At 44.0% G+C, this 18411-nt stretch overlaps 1 protein-coding gene across 1 annotated transcript in view; it reads left to right on the forward strand.

Moving 5' to 3' along the window:
- The window catches only part of LOC123999362 (potassium/sodium hyperpolarization-activated cyclic nucleotide-gated channel 2-like), a 100700-nt gene extending 83043 nt beyond the window's left edge, over window positions 1–17657 (forward strand). The window contains exons 7-8 of the mRNA XM_046305039.1: window positions 1528–1692; window positions 14271–17657. Coding sequence (XP_046160995.1) covers window positions 1528–1692; window positions 14271–15253 — 1148 coding nt within the window. The 3' untranslated portion in view covers window positions 15254–17657. The remainder of the gene's footprint in view (window positions 1–1527; window positions 1693–14270) is intronic.
- The last annotated feature ends 754 nt before the right edge of the window (window positions 17658–18411 follow it).

Below are 18411 nucleotides of genomic sequence, written 5' to 3' on the forward strand. Positions count from 1 at the left end.
ATACTTGATCAGAATATTTGTTAGATTTGTGGTGGTGTTTGTGGTTGATTCATCTGCTATTGCTGACAATTTATATTATTGCTGGAGAAAATAGGAAGAGGGAATATGGAATGAAGGTAGAAACAAGGTAATGGAGTGGCAGGTAGCCTAGTGGTTAGGGTGTTGGGCTAGTAACTGAAAGGTTGCTTGATCGAATCCCTGAGCTGACAAGGTAAAAATCTGTCGTTCTACCCCTGAACAAGGCAGTTAACCCACTGTTCCTAGGCATTCATTGTGAATAAGAATTTGTTCTTAACTGACTTGCCTAGTAAAATAATGTAATAGTTGATCAAAGATGTTATTTTATTTTACGTTTATTTAACTGGGCAAGTCAGTTAAGAAAAAATTATTATTTTCAATGATGAGGGATTAAATGTGGGTATTAGGGAAGTATATGTCATCTCTACACGACATAGCCCATATTTGTTTTTAAAGGGTGAGTAAGTGGGTGTAGGGTCAGAAAAGTCACATCCCAGCATTGAGTTCTGCTGCTTGCCTCTGCATCGCTCAGCACAGCTGAGAAAACAGAGTATGATTAATCTTGTGAAGAACTGTAAATCCCCCACTAAATAGCGAAGAGACACATGGCTGCGCTGACACTCAAGGTCACACTTTAATACCCTCTGAATAAGGAGCCATTTTGAGAGTGGGGGAGCGGATCTGGGCTGGAGAAGGTCATTGAGGTTATTATGTAAATGTATAACTCATGTATAGAACATCACTTTGTTGCTATTTAATGGTGTGTGGGCGTCTATCCCGCGTGTGGAAGCGGATATTGACTGAGCGTGTTAATTCCTCTATTTCCATGGCCCCCAGGGGGTTTGCCTACCGCTGGAGAGGCTGATCTGTAGAGTGGAGCCAGTGCAGGGTTTCCACTTGTTACCAAAGCCACAAAGGCGATATTCTAAAAATGAGTAAAAGCAAGTAAATTACTGCATACAGTAAATTACATTCCAGTGGGGGGTTTTCTTCACTGAGAGCCAGAAGATACCTTTCACACGTGACAGGGGAGTGAGTCGGGAAAGCCGGGGAGGCAGCGGAGTAAAAAGAGCACATGGTTGCCAAGGCAACAGTCAGTCACAAGGCCAGAGAAGGAAGGGTAACACCTGAATGAAATGAACCATGGCTCCACCACCTCTCCAGCCCTGCAGCTCCCTCCCTTCACTAAGCTGTCACAGTTAGGCCATTAAAACAAAGACCCATCTCCTCAGTAAATGACCCATTTCCACGTGCGATAAATTGATACTGTAGGATTGTGTGTGCTTTGTATTTGATTCCTACTAGTGTAACCATGTTTTTTCTGAGGTTAGAACAACAGGACTAAATGAGCGTGTCATGTCCAAGTGACTTTTGTCATGAGAATGACATTCAAATGGCTCATGTTTCTTTGACATGTTTCTGTAGCTGAGATACATTAATGATGGTCCCTCTGGCTGTGTAGTAACTGTGTCTGTCTCTGGCACTCCGGTCTCTCTCTCCCTCCCACAGAGATCTGTCTGTTGACCCGAGGCAGACGGACGGCCAGTGTGCGAGCGGACACGTACTGCCGTCTCTATTCCCTGTCTGTGGATAACTTTAATGAGGTGCTGGAGGAGTATCCCATGATGAGACGAGCCTTCGAGACTGTGGCCATCGACCGACTGGACCGGATAGGTGAGACCAGCCAACCACCAATAAAAAAAGCCGATACATGATTAGCTATGGGCATAGTTGAGGCATTTTGTGTCATTCATAGAATCAGTAGAACAAAGACGAACATATCTATCGATGAAACCTATTGTAACTATGCAACTAATAATATATCTTTGATTTCCCTTTTTTTATATGTCATATTAACATGTCATATTTATAGCTATCTAAAGGATATGACTTTTGCAAGATATGATTATTGTCTATGACTTGAGTGTGTCATACTCCCCTGGGTTTACACTAAATGTGCTCACAGGATGAGTGATTCTCATTTGTAAAAGTGATTTATCAGCACACTGTCTAAACAGCTGTCTATGCTGTGGGAAGGAGGGAGCCGTTGTCCCTCAGTTGCTGCTCTTACCGCCAGTGTTACTACGCTGTCAGTCACTGGTTAGCACCTGGTTAGTGAATTCCGTGCCATGAGTGTAAGCAAATCATATATTTTTGCGAAACGGAGCAGGCAAGCCCCCTGTCTCGCCCAGGTTAATGTGGTGATGACGTTATCCCTCGTTCACGTGACTTCACATGTTTACAAAAGGGGCCCTGCATCCCCCACCTGCCAGTGGTTGCCATGGCAGCTAGATTCCACATCACGTACGAGCTGTTCGTTTCACTCATTTGGAGGAGATTAAGGTGTCTTTGGTCATTGACAACAGGCTAACAGCTACCCTGAACAGAGCATAGTGGAACATAGGACTAGGAATATTCTGTTTCATTTGCCTGCTGTTTCCTGACAGCAGAAGTCTCTTGCATCAAAGGCTCAGTATTTCATGTGGCCTGACTAACAAGTATAGAAAGCTAATTCATTCCAAATCTAAACAGAAATTCAAAGGAGGATGACAATTATCTTTCAACCTAGGAGTTTTTTTGGAACACGGAGTCTTTTTCCGAGACCTTCAACTGAAGCCCCAAAGAAATCATGTTTATATATTTAATATCTGCTGTCTCACAGTTTACATATTGTGTACTACAACACTCTGGCTCCTTTAGATGTCTATGGGAGAGACAGCCCAGCAAACTGGGAACATTCCCAGAACATTAGCTAAGATACCCATTACTTTCTAGTTAGGGTTTTATCTAACATTAGTATGATAGCATCCCAAAAACATTAAATTGATAACATATATTTGTGTTCGCATAACATTCACAAAAATGTTGTGCACAACATAACAACCACTGTGGGTTAACTTCCTGTTCAGGGGCAGTATGACATATTTGTACCTTGTCAGCTCAGGGGTTTGAACTTGCAACCTTCCGGTTACTAGTCCACCACTCTAACCACTAGGCTACCCTCTACTATTCTCTCTACTATTTTAAAATAAAGTGGTGATTGTAACTGACCTAAGACAGGGGATTTTTACTAGGATTAAATGTCAGGAATTGTGATAAACTGTGTTTAAATGTATTTGGCTAAGGTGTATGTAAACTTCTGACTTCAACTGTATATATATATATATATATATATATATATATATATATATATATATATATATATATATATATATATATATATATATATATACATGTATATAGGTAAGTGTATGTATGTAAGTATACATGTATATGGATATATAAATATATGGGTGATTGGAAATGATGCAGACAATTACATTGATGGAAGCAACAATCTATCGGCAACATTAAAGCTGACCCAGCCCCTAAAAACCCCCAACATAAAACCTTATAGAAATGTGTTCATATACACCCTAAAGAAGAATATTACACTTTTTAAAAACATTTTCTGAGAAGTGAGTACTTAGATATGTTCATTTTCACATTTTAATATATTTTTTTGAATGTTTGGGAATTGCAGAGACCTTTGTAAAAATGATATAGTAATATAGAGTGGGAAAGCAACCGTGCTTTTGGACAATTAATAGGACACTTTGAACTGGACTGTGTGTTTACAGGCAGTAGGACCTGTCATCATTCACGTTGAACTGGTCTGTGTGTTTACAGGCAGTAGGACCTGTCATCATTCACTTTGAATTGGACTGTGTGTTTACAGGCAGTAGGACCTGTCATCATTCACGTTGAACTGGTCTGTGTGTTTACAGGCAGTAGGACCTGTCATCATTCACTTTGAACTGGACTGTGTGTTTACAGGCAGTAGGACCTGTCATCATTCACGTTGAACTGGTCTGTGTGTTTACAGGCAGTAGGACCTGTCATCATTCACTTTGAACTGGACTGTGTGTTTACAGGCAGTAGGACCTGTCATCATAGAACCATAGAACCATGCCCATATCATTCACGGACTACCTGACATGATGACTTACTTGCTGTCCCCACCCACCTGGCCATCAGTTTCATTGGGCCCTAGGACCATGTCCCAGGACTACCTGACATGAACTGGTCCCCAGTCCACCTGGCCATGCTCCTGCTCCAGTTTCAACTGTTCTGTTTTTATGAACATTTGAACATCTTGGCCACGTTCTGTTATAATCTCCACCCGGCACAGCCAGAAGAGGACTGGCCACCCCAGTAATTCTCTCTTTCTTTCTCTCTCTCGGACCGTGCCCCAGTCCTGACATGATGGCTCCTTGCTGTCCCCATTGCTGCTGCTCCAGTTTCAACTGTTCTGCCTTATTATTATTTGACCATGCTGGTCATTTACATTTGAACATCTTGGTCATTTTCTGTTATAATCTCTACCCGGCACAGCCAGAAGAGGACTGGCCAACTTTCTTCCTAGGTTTTGGCCTTTCTAGGGAGTTTTTCCTAGCCACCGTGCTTTTACACCTGCATTGTTTGCTGTTTGGGGTTTTAGGCTGGGTTTCTGTTTGATTTGATTTGATCATTCACGTTGAACTGGTCTGTTTTTACAGGCAGTAGGACCTGTCATCATTCACTTTGAACTGGACTGTGTGTTTACAGGCAGTAGGACCTGTCATCATTCACGTTGAACTGGTCTGTGTGTTTACAGGCAGTAGGACCTGTCATCATTCACTTTGAACTGGACTGTGTGTTTACAGGCTGTAGGACCTGTCATCATTCACGTTGAACTGGTCTGTGTGTTTACAGGCAGTAGGACCTGTCATCATTCACTTTGAACTGGTCTGTGTGTTTACAGGCTGTAGGACCTGTCATCATTCACTTTGAACTGGACTGTGTGTTTACAGGCAGTAGGACCTGTCATCATTCACTTTGAACTGGTCTGTGTGTTTACAGGCTGTAGGACCTGTCATCATTCACTTTGAACTGGACTGTGTGTTTACAGGCAGTAGGACCTGTCATCATTCACGTTGAACTGGTCTGTGTGTTTACAGGCAGTAGGACCTGTCATCATTCACTTTGAACTGGACTGTGTGTTTACAGGCTGTAGGACCTGTCATCATTCACGTTGAACTGGTCTGTGTGTTTACAGGCAGTAGGACCTGTCATCATTCACTTTGAACTGGTCTGTGTGTTTACAGGCTGTAGGACCTGTCATCATTCACTTTGAACTGGACTGTGTGTTTACAGGCAGTAGGACCTGTCATCATTCACTTTGAACTGGTCTGTGTGTTTACAGGCTGTAGGACCTGTCATCATTCACTTTGAACTGGTCTGTGTGTTTACAGGCTGTAGGACCTGTCATCATTCACTTTGAACTGGACTGTGTGTTTACAGGCAGTATGACCTGTCATCATTCACTTTGAACTGGTCTGTGTGTTTACAGGCAGTAGGACCTGTCATCATTCACTTTGAACTGGACTGTGTGTTTACAGGCAGTAGGACCTGTCATCATTCACTTTGAACTGGTCTGTGTGTTTACAGGCAGTAGGACCTGTCATCATTCACTTTGAACTGGTCTGTGTGTTTACAGGCAGTAGGACCTGTCATCATTCACTTTGAACTGGACTGTGTGTTTACAGGCAGTAGGACCTGTCATCATTCACTTTGAACTGGTCTGTGTGTTTACAGGCAGTAGGACCTGTCATCATTCACTTTGAACTGGACTGTGTGTTTACAGGCAGTAGGTCATGTCATCATTCACTTTGAACTGGTCTGTGTGTTTACAGGCAGTAGGACCTGTCATCATTCACTTTGAACTGGACTGTGTGTTTACAGGCAGTAGGACCTGTCATCATTCACTTTGAACTGGTCTGTGTGTTTACAGGCAGTAGGACCTGTCATCATTCACTTTGAACTGGTCTGTGTGTTTACAGGCAGTAGGACCTGTCATCATTCACTTTGAACTGGACTGTGTGTTTACAGGCAGTTGCAACAGAGTGACTTTAGATCACTAGAACACATTCGCCAAAAGCCACCTGAATGGATTTCAACAAATATGTTAATACCACAGGAGTCCTCTTACATTTGTGAACTGTACAGTAATCAAACAACTATGAATGTTGTCCACTTAGGTCTCTCTTTATGTTGTGTTGTCCAAAATATTGAGTCATTGACACTGAAACAGTGCATGCCGAATGGAGGCAGCTAACAAGTTACCAAACCAGCTGTGATTTACAACCTGAGAGCAATATTCATTGGACTACCAACAAATGTACTGGTGAATTATATTAATCATGCATTGACCTGCATCCATCTATTCTGTCAACAAAGCCTTAGTGTACATCATCAAATGTTGAGTCAAACATAATTTATTTTTAAAACCTAAAGTTGGTTTTGTAGCATAAACTGGGAATTTTATATTTTTGACTGACTTTATAATTCTCTGTATGGAAATGCTATCAGTTCCACATTAAATAACAGATTAAATATGTACTAGGAACATTCTTGCAACATTAGTTGAATGCTTTTTGGACCCTAAAAGAAAGATTGCAGAATCATCCGCACAACTGGACAGTTGTTGTGTTTTGTGTACAGTACTGTGCAAAAGTTTTAGGCAGGTGTGAAAAAATGTTGTAAAATAAGAATGCTTTCCAAAATAGACATGTTAATAGATTATATTTATCAATTAACTAAATGCAAAGTGAGTGAACAGAAGAAAAATGTAAATCAAATCCATATTTGGTGTGACTACCCTTTTCCTTCGAAATAGCATAAATTCTTCTAGGTACATTTGTATTTGTATTTATTATTTATTATTTATTTATTATGTATTTATTATGGATCCCTATTAGCTGCTGCCAAAGCAGTAGCTACCCGTTTATACAATTTTAAAAACATTACAATACATTCACAGATTTCACAACACACTGTGTGCCTTCAAGCCCCTACTCCACCACTACCACATATCTGCAGTACTAAATCCATGTGTATGTATAGTGCACATGTTATCGTGTGTGTGTGTGTGTGTGTGTGTGTGTGTGTGTGTGTGTGTGTGTGTGCATGTGTGTGCGCATCTGTGCCAATGGTTGTGTTGATTCACAGTCCCCGCTGTCCCATAAGGTGTTTTTTAATCTGTTTTCTGAAATCATATTTTATTGCTTGCGTCAGTTACTTGATGTGGAATAGAGTTCCATGTAGTCATGGCTCTATGTAGTACTGTGTGCCTCCCATAGTCTGTTCTGGACTTGGGGACTGTGAAGAAACCTCTTGTGGCATGTCTTGTGGGGTATGCATGGGTGTCTGAGCTGTGTGCCAGGAGTTTAAACAGACAGATACTTCTCATAAATAAAAGTAGTGATGAAGTCAATCTCTCCTCCACTTTCAGCCAGGAAAGATTGACATGCGTATTATTAATATTAGCTCTCTGTGTACATCCAAGGGCCAGCCGTGCTGCCCTGTTCTGAGCCAATTGCAATTTTCCTAAGTGTCACGGCTGGCTGAAGGACTGGACCAAGGTGCAGCATAATAAGCGTACATTTTCTCTTTATTAAAACAAAACCAAACCGTGAAGCTTTGGGCTATGTGCCCTGAACAAAGTCAAAGTTAACTTCCCACAAAACAGGTGGGGGAAAAGGGTACCTAAGTATGGTTCTCAATCAGAGACAACGATAGACAGCTGTCCCTGATTGAGAACCATACCAGGCCAAGACATAGAAATACAAAACATAGAAAAAAGGACATAGAATGACCACCCTAGTTACACCCTGGCCTAACCAAAATAGAGAATAAATAGCCTCTCTATGGCCAGGACGTGACAGTATCCCCCCCTCCTAAGGTGCGGACTCCGGCCTCAAAACCTGACTCTAAAGGGGAGGGTCCGGGGGCCTTCTTACGGTGGCGGCTCGGGTGCGGGACGTGGACCCCGCTCCACCTCAGTCTTGGCCCACGTAGGTGGCGCCTCTGGAGCGGGCCCCGGACTGAAGACCCTCGTGGAGGGCGCCACTGGACTGAGGGGAGCCTCTGGACTGAGGGACGCCTCTGGACTGAGGGCGTCTCTGGACTGAGGGGCGACTCTGGACTGAGGGGCTGCGGCTCTGGCAGCTCCGGACAGGAGGGCTGCTCTGGCAGCTCCGGACAGGAGGGTGGCTCTGGCAGTTCCGGACAGAAGGGCGGCTCTGGCAGCTCCTGACAGGAGGGCTGCTCTGGCAGCTCCGGACAGGAGGGTGGCTCTGGCAGTTCCGGACAGGAGGGCGGCTCTGGCAGCTCCGGACAGGAGGGCGGCTCTGGCAGCTCCGGACAGGAGGGCGGCTCTGGCAGCTCCGGACAGGAGGGAGACTTTGGCAGCTCCGGACAGGCGGGACACTCTGGAGGGAGGAGACAGAGAGACAGCCTGGTGCGTGGGGCTGCCACCAGAGGCCTGGTGCGTAGTGGAGGCACTGGATACACAGGGCCATGGAGGCGCACTGGCGGTCTCGAGCGCAGAGCTGGCCTCACCCATTCTGGCTGGATGCCAGCTTCCCCCCGGCAAATGCGGGACGCTGGCACCGAGCATGCAGGCCTGTGAATACTCCGCCTCGGTACTGTGCGCATCACCCCATAGCATGGGCCCTGACCAGTCCCATGCATGCCACGGTAAGCACGGGGAGTTGGCTCAGGTCTGCTTCCTGACTCTGCCACACTCCCCGTGTGCTCTCCCCAAAAAGGGTTTTGGGGTTGCCTCTCGGGCTTCCTTGCCAGCCGTGTTTCCACATACCGCTGGTTCCTCTGCTGCTCTCCTAGCTGCCTCCACCTGTTCCCATGGAAGGCAATCCCTTCCCACCAGGATCTCCTCCCACGTGTAGACTCCCTTGCCATCCAGAACGTCCTCCCATGTCCAGGAGTCCACCTTACCATGCTGCTTGGTCCATTGGTGGCGGGAAGTTCTGTCGGCGTCATTTTTAAATAAAGTTCAAATGTACGCTTACCATGCTGCATCTTGGTCCAGTACTTCAGCCAGCCGTGACACTAAGTCATTTTTTTGTGGCACCTGACCACACAACTGAACAGTAGTTCAGGTGTGACAAAACTAGGGCCTGTTGGACTTGTCTTGTTGATAGTGTTGTTAAGAAGGCAGAGCATTGCTTTATTATAGACAGACTTCTCCCCATCTTAGCCACTACTGCATCAATATGTTTTGACCATAACAATTTACAATCTAGGGTTACTCCAAGCAGTTTAGTCATCTCAACTTGCTCAATTTCCACATTATTTATTACAAGATTTAGTTGAGGTTTAGGGTTTAGCGGGTGTTTTGTTCTAAATACAATGCTTTTAGTTTTAGAAATATTTAGGGCTAACTTATTGTGACGACCCTCCCACTCTGTCTGCCGTAATTAGGATGCCGGTGGGCGGAAGAGGGTGCAGCTTTGGGCCAGGTGTCTCCCAGGATAAATAGACCTCTTCCACATTCATGGGAGAGACTCTCTCCATGCAGACACCTGTTGTAGATTGTGTTGTGGTTCTTGGTGGCCTTTTGTTTGTTTGCTTTGGCACCTTTCAACACCCTGCATTATCACATTCATGCATGCAAAACACTCACTTACACTACTGATTACTGATTACACACACCATTGGATATTTTCCTTAGTTGCTTTAGTTAATAAATATATATTTTGCTACTCCTTATCTCCACGTTGCCTCCCTTTGTTACGGGCTTTGAGCCGGTTCGTGACACTTGCCATCCAGTCTGAAACTAACTGCAGCTCTTTGTTGAGTGTTGCAGTCATTTCAGCCACTGCAGTAGCTGACGTGTATAGTGTTGAGTCATCCCCATACATAGACACTCTGGCTTTACTCAAAGGCAGTGGCATGTCGTTGGTGAAAACTGAAAAAAGCAAGGGGCCTAAACAGCTACCCTGGGGAATTCCAGATTCTAACTGGATTATATTTGAGAGGCTTCCATTAAAGAACACCATGCTCTGTTAGACAAGTAACTCTTTATCCACATTATAGCAGGGGGTGTAAAGCCATAACATATACATTTTTCCAGCATGAGACTATGATCGATAATGTCAAAAGCTGCACTCTAGTCTAACAAGACAGCCCCCACAATCATTTTATCATCAATTTCTCTCAGACAATCAGTCATTTGTGTAAGTGTTGTGCTTGTTGAGTGTCTTTCACTATAAGCATGCAGAAATTCTGTTGTAAATTGGTTTATTGTGAAATAGCATTGTATCTGGTCAAACACAATTTGATAACTGGCTGATTGGTCGGCTATGTGAGCCAGTAAAGGGGGCTTTACTATTCTTGGGTATCGGAATAACTTTAGCTTCCCTCCAGGCCTGAGGGCACACACTCTCTTGAAGGCTTGAATTGAAGATGTGGCAAATAGGAGTGGCAATATCGGCTGCTATTATCCTCAGTAATTTTCCATCCTGATTGTCAGACCCCAGTGGCTTGTCATTGTCGATAGACAATATTTTTTTCACCTCTTCCACACTGACTTCACGGAATTCAAAAGTACAATTCTTGTCTTTCATAATTTGGTCCGATATACTTGGATGTGTAGTGTCATCGTTTGTTGCTGGTATGTCATCCCTAAGTTTGCTTATCTTGCCAATGGAGAAGTCATTAAAGTAGTTTGCAAAATCAGTGGGCTTTGTGATAAATGAGCCATCTGATTCAATGAATGAAGGAGCCAAGTTGGCTTTTTCCCCCAACATTTTATTTAAGGTGCCCCAAAGCTTTTTACTATTATTCTTTATATAATTTATATTTGTTCCATAGTGTAGTTTATTTTTTATTTAGTTTAGTCACATGATTTCTTAATTTGCAGTACGTTTGCCAATCAGTTTGGCTGCCAGACTTAATTGCCATACCTTTTACCTCATCCCTCTCAACCATACAATTGTTCAATTCCTCATCAATCTCTCCTCTTGTGGTGAAGGAGAGTCGGACCAAAATGCAGCGTGTAGATTGCAATCCATAATTTAATAAAACAAAACGTAACACGAATCTAAATACAAACACTACAAAAAACAATAAACGTAACGAAAACTGAAACAGCCTATACTTGTGTAACCTAACACATAGACAGGAACAAGGACACTAAGGACAATCACCCACGACAAACTCAAAGAATATGGCTGCCTAAATATGGTTCCCAATCAGAGACAACGATAAACACCTGCCTCTGATTGAGAACCACTCCAGACAGCCATAGACTTTGCTAGATCACCCCACTAGCTACAATCCCAATATATACACACCACATACAAAAACGCATGCCACACCCTGGCCTGACCCAATACATAAAGATAAACGCAAAATACTTCGACCAGGGCGTGACAGAACCCCACCCCCTAAGGTGCGGACTCCGAACGCACCTCAAAACAATAGGGAGGGTCCGGGTGGGCGTCTGTCCACGGTGGCGGCTCCGGCGCGGGACATGGACCCTACTCAGTCAATGTCTTAGTCCCCTCTCCTCGCGTCCCTGGATAGTCCACCCTCGCCACCGACCATGGCCTAGTAGTCCTCACCCAGAACCCCACTGGACTGAGGAGCAGATCGGGACTGAAGGGCAGCTCGGGACTGAGGCAGCTCGGGAGTGAGAGAAAGCTTGGGAGTGAGAGAAAGCTCGGGAGTGAGAGAAAGCTGGGGAGTGAGAGGAGTGAGAGGAAGCTCGGGAGTGAGAGATAACAAGGTGAGGTTTCTGAAGACAGTTTACTGTCAAAAGTCATACACCATAGCAAGACTGAGCACAGCAACAAGACCCAAGGTAGTTATACTGCATCAGCAAGAAATTTCAAGGCAGACAGGGATTTCCATATTTTCTATCCAAGCTCTTTTGAAGAAGCACAAAGAAACGGGCAATGTTGAGGACCGTAGACGCAGTGGTCGGCCAAGGAAACTTACTGCAGCAGATGAAAGACACATCATGCTTACTTCCCATTGCTATCAGAAGATATCCAGCAGTGCCATCAGCTCAGAATTGGCAGAAAACAGTGGGACACTGGTACACCCATCAACTGTACAGGGAAGTCTGGTCAGAAGTGGCCATCATGGAAGACTTTCTGCCAAAAAGCCATACCTCCGATGTGGAAACAAGGCCAAGCAACTCAACTATGCATGAAAACACAGGAACTGGGGTGAAGAAAAAGGGCAGCAGGTGCTCTGGACTGAGGAGTCAAAAGCTGAAATATTTGGCTGTAGCAGAAGGCAGTTTGTTTGCCAAAGGGCTGGAGAGCGGTACACGAATGAGTGTCTGCAGACACTTGCACGTTTGGGACTGCATTTCTGCAAATGGAGTTGGAGATTTGGTTAGAATTAATGGTCTCCTCAATGTTGAGAAATACAGGGAGGTACTTATCCATCATGCAATACCATCAGTGAACCATCTGATTGGCCCCAAATTTGTTCTGCAGCATGACATCGACCCCAAACATACAGTGAAAGTCATTAAGAACTATCCTCAGTGTAAAGAAGAACAAGGAGTCCTAGAAGCGATGGTATGGCCCCCACAGAGCCCCGATCTCAACTTCATTGAGTCTGTCTGGGATTACATGAAGAGAGAGAAGCACTCGAGGCTGCCTAAATACACAGAGGAACTGTGGTTGGTTCTCCAAGACGTTTGGGCCAACCTACTGGCCGAATTCCTTCAAAAACTGTGTGCAAATGTACCTAGAATAATTGATGCTGTTTTGAAGGCAAAGGGTGGTCACATCAGATATTGATTTGATTTACATTTTTCTTAATTTCACTCACTTTGCATTTTTTAATGGATAAATATAAACTATTAACATGTCTATTTTTGAAAGCATTCTTACTTGACAGCATTTTTTCACACCTGCCTAAAACTTTTGCACAGTACTGTATATCGTTTGTGATGTCCCCACAATCCAATGAAAAATTCTGGAAAACCTTTAAAGATTAAAGGGGTTCTAGGAAGGTTTTTGCAGCACCAGACAAATGTTTTATTCAAATATTCTATAATTATCAGGACGACTGGACACTTTTTGTGTTATGAGAACATTTGCCAGACCTAACAAACGCTCCGGTAACTTTCACTGAACCAATTTTGGCTTGCTGGAAGTAGACCGGATTCACTGAACTCTATCCTGACTCTATCCTGATCATGCAATTAGCCTTTTTGACTTGACGCGTAGGCTACTGTACAGAGCATCCGCCCACTGCTGTGAACTAGACTAAGTTGTATCATACTAGCTAGTTATGCAGATTGAATAAGAGAGAGTTAATGTGCCTGTCAGATTGCACTGTGTTCCATCTCCTCCCAGTCCTTCAGACTATCTCATGTACCAGTTGGAGCTCAATTCTACTTGATGTTTTTATGTGGGTGTCACGCTATTTGTTTTTAAGAGCCCAATAGAGACAGACAAGTTGAAAATCCCCTGCTGATGGGAAAAACAAAGCGTAAAGATGCAACTCAGAAACATGAGAGGGGAGCGGAAGTAATAATCAGAGGAGTTTTTATGTGTGTTCAATTAGAAATGGTTTGAAAGCTGGGGAGAGATGGATCTGGGATCTCACTGGCTGCCTGTGTAAGCTCCGTGAAGGAAGCAATTTCAGCTGCAAATTGGTTTCTCCCCCTACACCACTACCAACCCAGCCACACACACACACACACACACACACACACACACACACACACACACACACACACACACACACACACACACACACACACACACACACACACACACACACACACACACACACACACACACACACACACACACACACACACACACACACACACACACACACACAGAGAGAGAAATGCACGCACGCACACACACACACCACAAACACACACTCATGCCATAGGCACGTGTTCCTCCTCCTCGCGTCTTCTCTGGGTGACTCTGCAAAAATACTGGCCACCCATCCTCACCGCAAGAGATCTGTGTGTGTGACATAATTTGTGTTTACAATTCAGCTTGGGGGCATACACACAACACAAACACACACAAGTAAAAACATCTACAGTGAACTCACTGACACACATACTGATGCTCAAGCGTCTCTTCCCTTGTCAGTGCAAAATTACAGTCTGTGAATTCAATTAAAGACTAACCTCCAGATAGGCAGGCTGAAACAGTGTATAAATACATGTCTGTCTTGCTTCCAGCTGCCCCAGACTCTTTTCTGCTATGCCAGTTACTGCTCTAATACCAACCAATTAGGGGGAAGAATTGTAGGGCACTATCAGGAGTAGTCATTGAACCATTTGGCTATTACTTTGTATAATGTATTGATTATGCTGATTCTACAGAGGAACAGTGTCTGCTCAGTCTCATCTCCCGTCTTCTGTCTCGCCTCCGCAGGGAAGAAGAACTCGATCCTAATGCACAAGGTTCAGCATGACCTCAATTCGGGCGTCTTCAACAACCGGGAGAACGAGATGATCCAGGAGATTGTGAAATATGACCGTGAGATGGTGCAGCAGGTGGACCTGAATAGGCCACGTGCCATGTCCATGTCCAACCCACCCACACATGGCGGCATCTTCACCCCCCCTGGCCCTCCCCAGAGCTCAGCCATCGCCACCCTCCAGCAGGCTGTGGCCATGAGCTTCTGTCCCCCCATGGTAGGCCCTCTGGCAGGGGGTGGGGGCCTGCAGTCCCCTCGGATGGTGCGGAGGTTCAAGGTGATGCAGAGTGTATCCAGCCCAGTGCCAGCCTCCCCTCCCCCCCAGACCCAGCAGACCATGCATCCCCAGCTATACGCCAGTGGTGCATTCGTCGCGGCCCTCTCCAGCCCCCCCATCCAGAGTCCCTTAGCGGCTGGGGGACGGACATTCCAGTACGGGCCCTCTTCTGGCTCCCAGGTCTCCCTGGTTCATCAAGTTGTGCCCAGCCCCACACACAGGCCCAACATCCATAACAGCACCCGGTCTCTGCACATGGGCAGTCTGGGTCAGAATGCCAGGGCACTGTCCGCCTCTCAGCCCTCCCTGCCCCAGGGAGGGGCTCGGCCCGTGGCTCCCTGCCCATCACAGTCCGCCCGTGTCTCCTCCACCTCCATCGGGCCCCCTCAGGCCTCCTCTGGCAATGCAGGGGTCAGGAGCGCTATGACTCATAGGATGGTGCTTCCCCACCAGATGTCTGCGGGGGCGTTCCCTCTAGCCTCCCTCCCGGGGACTGTTACATCGCTGGGGATGGGCATGGGGATGGGCATGGGCATGGGAGTGGGCATGGGGGCAGGCTTGGCACCAGCCCTGCTGGACTCAGGATTACCCAAGAGTGATTTTATAGCCAGCCTCCCTGAGACAGACCGTGCCAGATCGAGGCTCTCTTCCAATTTGTGACCTTTATTAGATTTCTGCAGAGCCAGTGCTTTTTGGTTGTGGGAACTCTAGTCGTTTCTTCCTTCTACCCTATAATTCTCCCTGTCAGGCGGGGCTAAATCTGACTTAAAATGTATGCTGTGTGACTGGTGATAACAGGGAGAGAGAGACAAGAGCTGATGGAAAATGTATGACTAACAATATGAAGTCTGTATACAGAGTTATTGTCAAAGGTGGGATGTTTCTACTCCATCCACAGACAGATACTGACCATACGTAATGGTAGCACCTTGTCCCCACATCTCTTCTCCTTTATTTTCTGTGTTTACTGTAACCATATTCAACATACATAACATCTGTCACCCACTATCTATATACCCCCAACAATACAAACTGGCTGGGACAAGAAGAAAATCTGTGACCTGCTTCAGATGACAACGATGACATCCACACTTTGCAGAAGTGTTCTGAGATTTCCTCTTTTGTCTGTGGACCGGCTTTAGCACAAGTTCTACTCATGCCACCGTAATATTGTTTCAGAAAACAAGAAAATGCTAAATGTTATTTTTTTCCACACCACATCTTAAATGAATGCATTCAAAGGCTATAAAGTGAATTGTTTGACATTTGTATTTTTAATCAAGACTTGTACAAACACTATATGGCCTGGGATTAATAATATATCACTGAAGAAAATAAAACTATGATTGTAACATTTGAAGCCATACCCTTCGTCCATAAGTGTGTGTATGGGTATAGGTATGACTGAGTTTCTTCATAGGGAATTAATATAATATATAACTCATCCCCCCTCTCTCAAATGGTCTTTGCAGAAGATGGTGGAGGTATGTTTAATTTGTTTGCTATGGAATCTACCATATCATACATGACATTCCATTCTGACTTTGCCTTTTCAAAACTCTACAGCTTGGGATCAAGTGATACAGTTTCAACATGCATGTTGATATGGGTTATGAGTCACATGAATATCAACATACTGTAAATCAACATACTGTATTTCAATAAACCCTGATGGAATTTCATATCAGGTTATTTGCATAGTTAAGTTTAGAATAGGCAGTTCATAGTTTTGCTTTCTTTGAAATATATCCAAGATAATAGTCTGGCTGAAGTTCTGAATGCACTTTGCAACGTAATTGACGATGCTAATATCCAGACAGAGCATGTCCAGACAGAGACCTCGAGGTTAGATTGCATAAATAATTCCTTTTAATGAATACATTAAACATTTCATTGATAAATTTCATCTCGTCTGTATTGTCCATCCATTATAAGACTTTTTTATATTAATAGAAATTCTAAACAAATCTATTTTTTCCCCACTTTCAAACCAAAGTCATACAGTAATATAACATCTCATTAAGGTAGACTGGGTGTTCAATGTGCATAATGCTTCTGCAATGCTCCCAGTTAAATTCTCCCAGCTAAATGCTCCCATTCTATTCTAATCTGTAGCAAAGGCAGTGCAGACATTTTGGAGGGTGATGTGTTTCCTACCCCAAGTGTTGCCACTAAATGTGTTTATCGGCTTGAGCGGCCTCCGCTGATTAGTGTCCAAAAGCATTAGAGGAAGAGGCTTCCCAAGCACCAATATCCAATTTATCTGCATCTCAATCACCCGCCCTTCCCCCGCCATTACTATGTAATGAGAGAGAAGATTGGACCCCCCCAGGCCCCATTTAGTTTTGACTGTTATTACCTTCCTTCAATTGTGTTTCGTCATGAGTTTTACTGTATCATTCACCTTGAGGGTGGTGAAAGACAGTAGTACAAGGTTGTGGGTTTGGAAAGGATCCGTTGCTGGAAATTATGCCCAGTGAAACTTATTTGGAAACTTTCATGTGCTTTAAGGGGAAGTACAGTGTCTTCAGAAAGTATTCATAACCCTTGACTTATTCAACATTTTGTTGTGTTACAGCCTGAATCCAAAATGGATTAAATGGATTGATTTTCTCAGCTGTTTACACTCAATACCCCATAATGGCAAAGTTAATCATTTACGTAAGTATTCACACCCCTGTGTCACAATTAATACTTTGTAGAAGACCTTTGGCGGAGATTAAAGCTGTGATTTTTTCTAGGTAAGTCTCTATGAGCTTTCCACACCTGGAATGTGCAACATTTGCCCATTATTATTTTCAAAATCCTTTGAGCTCTGTCAAATTGGTTGTTGATCATTGCTAGACAACCATTTGCAGGTCTTGCCATAGATTTTCAAGTAGATTTAAGTCAAAACTGTAATTTGGCCTCTCAGGAACATTCCCTGTCTTTTTAGTAAGCCGTGTCTTCTTACACTGTAGATTTGGCCTTGAGTTTTAGATTATTGTCCTGCTGAAAGGTGAATTCCTCTCCCAGTGTCTGGTGGAAAGCAGACTGAACCAGGTTTTCCTCTAGGATTTTGCCTGTGCTTAGGTCCATTCTGTTTCCTTTTTATCCTGAAAAACTCCCCAGTCCTTAACGATTACAAGCATACCCATAACATGGTGCAGCCACCGCTATGTTTGAAAATATGGAAAGTGGTACTCAGTAATGTGCTGCATTGGATTTGCCCCAAACATAACACTTGTAGTCATGATAACAAGTTCATTTACTTTGCCACATTTTTTGCAGTATTACTTGAGTGCCTTGTTGCTAACAGGATACATGTTTTGGAAAATGTGTATTCAATACAGGCTGAATTTGTGTTTAGTATTGTGGAGTAACTGCAATGTTGCTGGTCAATCCTCAGTTTTCTCCTATCACAGCCATTCAACTCTGTAACTGTTTTAAAATTACTATTGGCCTCGTGGTGAAATCCCTGAGCAGTTTCCTTATTTTCCAGCAACAGGGTTAGGAAGGATGCCTGTATCTTTGTAGTGACTGGGTGTATTGATACACCATCCAAAGTGTAATTAATAACTTCATCATGCACAAAGGGATATTCAGTGTCAGCTTTTTTTTACCCATCTACCAATAGGTGCCCTTTTTTACGAGGCAAAATTCATTTCACTTTGACATTATGGGGTTTTGTGTGTAGGCCAGTGAGACATTTTTTCATTGAATGAATTTTAAATTCAGGCTGTAACACAACAAAATGTGAAAAACGTCAAGGGGGTGTTAATACTTTCTGAAGGCACTGCAGATGGTTTTAATGGCTGAATTCTGGTCAGACTATTTGA

Source organism: Oncorhynchus gorbuscha, linkage group LG02, assembly GCF_021184085.1.
Source record: "Oncorhynchus gorbuscha isolate QuinsamMale2020 ecotype Even-year linkage group LG02, OgorEven_v1.0, whole genome shotgun sequence".
NCBI lineage: Eukaryota > Metazoa > Chordata > Actinopteri > Salmoniformes > Salmonidae > Oncorhynchus > Oncorhynchus gorbuscha.